Source organism: Alligator sinensis, unplaced genomic scaffold, assembly GCF_000455745.1.
Source record: "Alligator sinensis unplaced genomic scaffold, ASM45574v1 scaffold984_1, whole genome shotgun sequence".
NCBI lineage: Eukaryota > Metazoa > Chordata > Crocodylia > Alligatoridae > Alligator > Alligator sinensis.
In genome coordinates this window covers 1184480-1189380 of record NW_005842204.1, presented here as the reverse complement: position 1 = coordinate 1189380, position 4901 = coordinate 1184480, and the positions used below count along the sequence as shown (strand labels likewise).

At 41.9% G+C, this 4901-nt stretch overlaps 1 protein-coding gene across 1 annotated transcript in view; it reads right to left on the bottom strand.

Moving 5' to 3' along the window:
* Positions 1–3368, bottom strand: part of CRBN (cereblon) — a 63863-nt gene extending 60495 nt beyond the window's left edge. The window contains exon 1 of the mRNA XM_025207691.1: positions 3258–3368. Coding sequence (XP_025063476.1) covers positions 3258–3368 — 111 coding nt within the window. The remainder of the gene's footprint in view (positions 1–3257) is intronic.
* Positions 3369–4901: the final 1533 nt, after the last annotated feature.

The following is a 4901-nucleotide window of genomic DNA, read 5'->3' as shown; positions in this document are numbered from 1 at the left end:
CCACCAAAGGGCCACCCCTGCAACCCCGCTGTCCACTGGCAGCTGGCCCAGAGGGGCAGATGCCTCTATTGGCTCTTCAGTCCCCATCCGAGTCTGGCAGGTGCACAGCAGGTCACAGCCAGGCAGCAGCCCTCACTGCCAGACTGCTGCATTGGGTAGAGGGTGCAGGGAACTCTCAGGGCTGCTTCAGCGGTCCAGCTGGCACAAGGGGTTGGGTCCCCAGGTACCAATTGGCTGGGCTTCAGAAGCTCCTGAGAGCGAGTAGCCCTGAGCTGCTTGCCAGGCCAGCTTTTTAAACTGCTGGGGCCAGGACAGGGCAGCTTTTTATATTGCTGGGGACAGCACAGGTGCTGGCCTCAGGCTTTAGCTCCCCCGGCTGCAAATCCGGGAGGAGCCGAGCAGAGTTATTTTGCCCCAAGTGGCACAATTTGCTCCACAACAAAGTACATGTCCGAGCACGTATGCTGAGGCAAAAAGCCCCGGCTCAAATTTGCACCGCTTCTATTTGAGCTGCTGCAAGCATGCATGCTTGCATGTGTGGGCATGCCCAAAGAATGCAGCAACCCAAGCATCCAGAGCAGCAAGAGAAGCCAAGCTCAACATGGCCAAGAGCACCGTGCTCAGCATTGGCTGCATTTAGACAACTTTATAGTTGATTTCCATTATTAAGCACATGTTGCTTTTAACAGCAGTTCAGAAAGAGACAATGTATTTAATGCAGCTTCCTTGTATACAAATGTAATACGAGGGACTCCTCCCCACCCCCCCACCCCATGTTGATTAGGGGAAAAAACCTCTTTGTGTATTCAAGTAAATATGGTATTTTTAAAAATTTTGTTTTCATTCAAATACTAGCTCTCCTGCCCAAATTTGAATTTCTTTTTTTGGATTTTTATATTTCAGTACGCCTCATCCCCTCCAGATGATCAAGAAACCAGATTTTTTCTAACATTTTTATTTATTTATTTATTTATTACACTTTTGGATGCAACCTTATATCTTCAAAAACTCACATTTGTGCTCAAAAGTCAGCGGAGTTGTAGTAGCTTGTTTTGTACACACAAGCATTGTACAAACATTATGACTGACATTTTAAAAGAGCCAGTTTTTTTAACAGAATTTAGGTGCCTAGCCACCACCAAAATCAAACACCTTTAAGGATCCTTGTTAACGGGATGATAATGAGACCTGAGTTAATAATTTGCAATGGAAAATTTGTTCAAGGAATTTAGTCTTTTTTCTTGCTCATAGATTGGGTTTAGCTGAACGTTTTTATTAGTTGAATATATTCAGCAATCTTCTTTTCATATTCTCTGCTCTATGGAAAGATAGATACTCACATTTCAAAATGTGCTCCCTGGCTCTTGATTAGTCAGATGCATTACATTGGGTATGCAAAGCAAGGTTGGGTAGAGAGCAGTGCACTAATTCTAAACAAGTAGGTGCAATGCCATACACATATTTTACCTTGGATCTTGGTACAGCTGTGTCCATGTGGCATGCTGTTCAGGCTGTTAACTATACTACTACCGATTCTGGACCTACTGTGGCACTGCACTGCACTGTATGGGCATACCGAGGATACTGTTTCTTGTTCCTGGGTAGATAATTGCTCAAGCTCTTTTGGCATGAATACTTGCAGTGAAAAGGCATGAGGGTTTATTAGATTTTCAAGGGAAACACAGGTCTCCTCCGGTTATTTCACAAAATACAAGTGTACTCATAGTTTCCTGATGAGAAGAATGATGGTCCCATAGTGAAAGTTTTGAACTGGGCTCATGATTAAGGTCCAGTGCCTGGCTCTGCCAAAATGGCCCAGTATGGCACATGGGATACTGTAGTGCTCTGGAGCCTCCTGACATCAGTGGAGTTATGCTAGTAGGAAATCTGTCCACAGGCTGGGAACTTTGTCAAAACCACTGCCATGGAGAGTAAATGGAGCAAACTTGGTGCACTTTAGGCAAACGTTTGACTCTAATGGTTTCAACAGGGATGATTCTAGCCTCAGCAGAAGGTTTGACTAGACAATCTTTTGCGGTCCTTCTCAGCCCTATTTTTATGATTCTATAATTTCCTTACGCTTCCGTTGGACACTATTTTGGTATAATTAAACCCATCTAATTAGTTTCAAAACAGACCAAGTCTGTTGGCCGTTCTCCAACTTCTTCATGAGGTTGTCTGCATATGACCTGATATCTCAGTCTATCACCTGCAAGGTAACAATCATGACTCAGGACTCAGGATCATGTATTCTGTGCTATTTAAGGATATCTAATCACTGACTCCTACCCCTGTGTTGCCTTTGCTTAGGCAAACAAAAATCCAGCAGCTCAATATGGGTTTGTAGTATTTTAAAACCTTCTTCACTGCAAATAATCAAATCTGATAGTAAAGGCAAGTCAATGCTCTGATTTGGGTCATCGTTCACATTATATCTATACTCTTAAGCTGATAAACCAAAGAACTAGAATGAATTTCAGTCTAGTAATTTTCTTTTTGCCCATTACCGCATATACAAGAGAATATAGCTGCACATTTCTCTAAAGCTGAGAAATAAAGAATTGTTTAGATGTTTATTAAACAACAGAATTGAATCAAATTAGTCACATTATGTTTTCTGGGCTATGGGAGTTAATTGGAAGACACAATGAGTTACTAAAATCTGAAATACCAAATGTATTTTCAAGTAAGTTAATAACAACTAGAATCAAAATGCAACTGTGGAACACAGACATTTTAATTTCTACCAAAGTACTTTTGCAAATGAGTTTACTCTTGACTCATTGTAAGAGGTTTATCAAACTCAGTTTCCTGAGTGGTACATATTTAAATATCATCCAAGAATATTTTAATTAAGTTGGCCAAATCACATTCATTATAATATACTGGGTAGTGTTTAAAAATCCATGGTAAAAGTAGCTGGGCCAGCTTTGAGGACTTGTATTTCATGGTAAAGGAGACATAGAATATTAATGGCCTATCTGGAGAGTAGGAACATGAGGTAGGTGGAAGAAAAGCTGTGGCACTGACCTTAAAAAAAGCTTATCTGCATATCCTACATGAAACAAAATCTAACCATCCTTACTCCATCTTTCTCAATGAAGAACTTCACATATTTTAATGGGACTGCGGAGTAAGTTACTACTCAGCATGAGTAATGGAGGCAGATTTAGATCCCCAATGTGCGGGGTCAGATCATGGCTTGAATTAAGCGTAAAAATAGGATATAAACCAGGATAACACAATGTTACCAATACCTCTGCAATGCTGGTTGGAGTTGCCTCTTTGAATATACTTTCTGAAGTCCAAGTCCAAATATCACCTGGGATTTTAGCTCCATCTTCATCCATACCCACAATGAAGGTCATGGTTTAACAGCATGGCAGCCTAAGTCTTTATTCCATTTTAATTGGCATGTATACTTACCTCCATTTGTTAGCGCCCTAGTTTGAAATGCATGTGAAGTATTTACAATGAATTGCATGTGAAATGTCAACACCATTGTCAGAAGTTGACTGCCCATTAACCTCTTTCAAAATGGCTGAAACTGGTTTAAGATAAACCTAGACGGATACAGTATCAGACCTAATGGATTAAGGTTAAATCGGTTTATTAAACTTCTATCCCAGATCTCCTCCAGATTCAAGTTAACTCACAGTCCTCCAGCATCCCAGGATATTTTGCACCTTTCCTGCAACCTCCCTCCCACCTCTCCCCTTGGGTGGGCTAGCCTTGGCCCAAGTTGTCTGCTCCAGCTGAGCAGGGATGCATGGTCTAGCGCCCTGCAGGTTTTGGTCTGTGGCTGGCTGCATTTCTGCAATCAAAAGTGAATGTCTGTTCACTTGCTTATCGGTTCAATCTACATAGCTTAGACCAGCGTTTTTCAACCTGTGGGTCACGACCCAAAAGTGGATTGCAAGAATATATGAAAGGTCACAAACAAACTTAAAAAATAGATCAACAAACTTTAAAAACGGATTCTCCTTTAAAGGAGAAAAATGTGGGAAACTTTGCCTTTTCTCTTGCAGACTGATAGGGTTCCAGCCTGCAAGAGGCTGCTTGGAGCCCCCCATGTCCCACCCCACCCCCTGCCCCACACACTGCGGGGAGCTGGGGCCTGGGGGCAGGAGAGGGGTAGCGGGTTAGGAATGAGGGGCACTGGGTCAGGTCTGGCCATCGATGTTTACAAATGGGTTATGGTACAAAAAAGGTTGAGAACCACTGGGTTAGACTAGCTTGCGAAGATTGAATCAATTCAACCTCAGGCTTTTTGATAGTCTGTACTTAGCCTGAAAGTCAGCACATTACTTTTAAAGCAGATTTGTTTCTAAACTCATAATGGCATCCAGCTTTTTTTTTTTTCTTTTTGCGTATCTGCAAAGCATGTTTGCATAAGTGGGTTGTTCTATAAATTCAAGTAAAAGACATGGATCAAGCCCCTGGGACTATCTCCCCTGACTATAGTACAGAGCTTAAAGTGTATTTACCTGCAGGTAACTAAAAGCAAAATGTGCACTATTAAAAGTGAAGGCTGAAATCTAGGGAAGTAGCTGGTTGCATTGTTTTTCATTTGAAATGCTGTTTAACAAGGTTGCAGAATCTGTGAAATACAAACCCAGTTTAGCCACCAGATGGTGCAGGTGGAACTTGGCCTGATCTATGGGAGCCTCAGTAACACAGGCAGAGGTTTTCATAAATTAGTATCAGTGTTTGGTGAATGGCAAAGGAGAGATGAAAGCTGGTAGGAGAAGAAATTTTATTTATTTGCAATAGTCTAACAGCATTTCAAACAGCAGGGAGTGATAAAACAGGACGCAAAAGGGTGTCCCTGTAGAATAACCGTGTGTCACAGCAACTCTGTACTTTAACGCTGTGATGCTAAGTCCTGTGCAGTGCAGTCA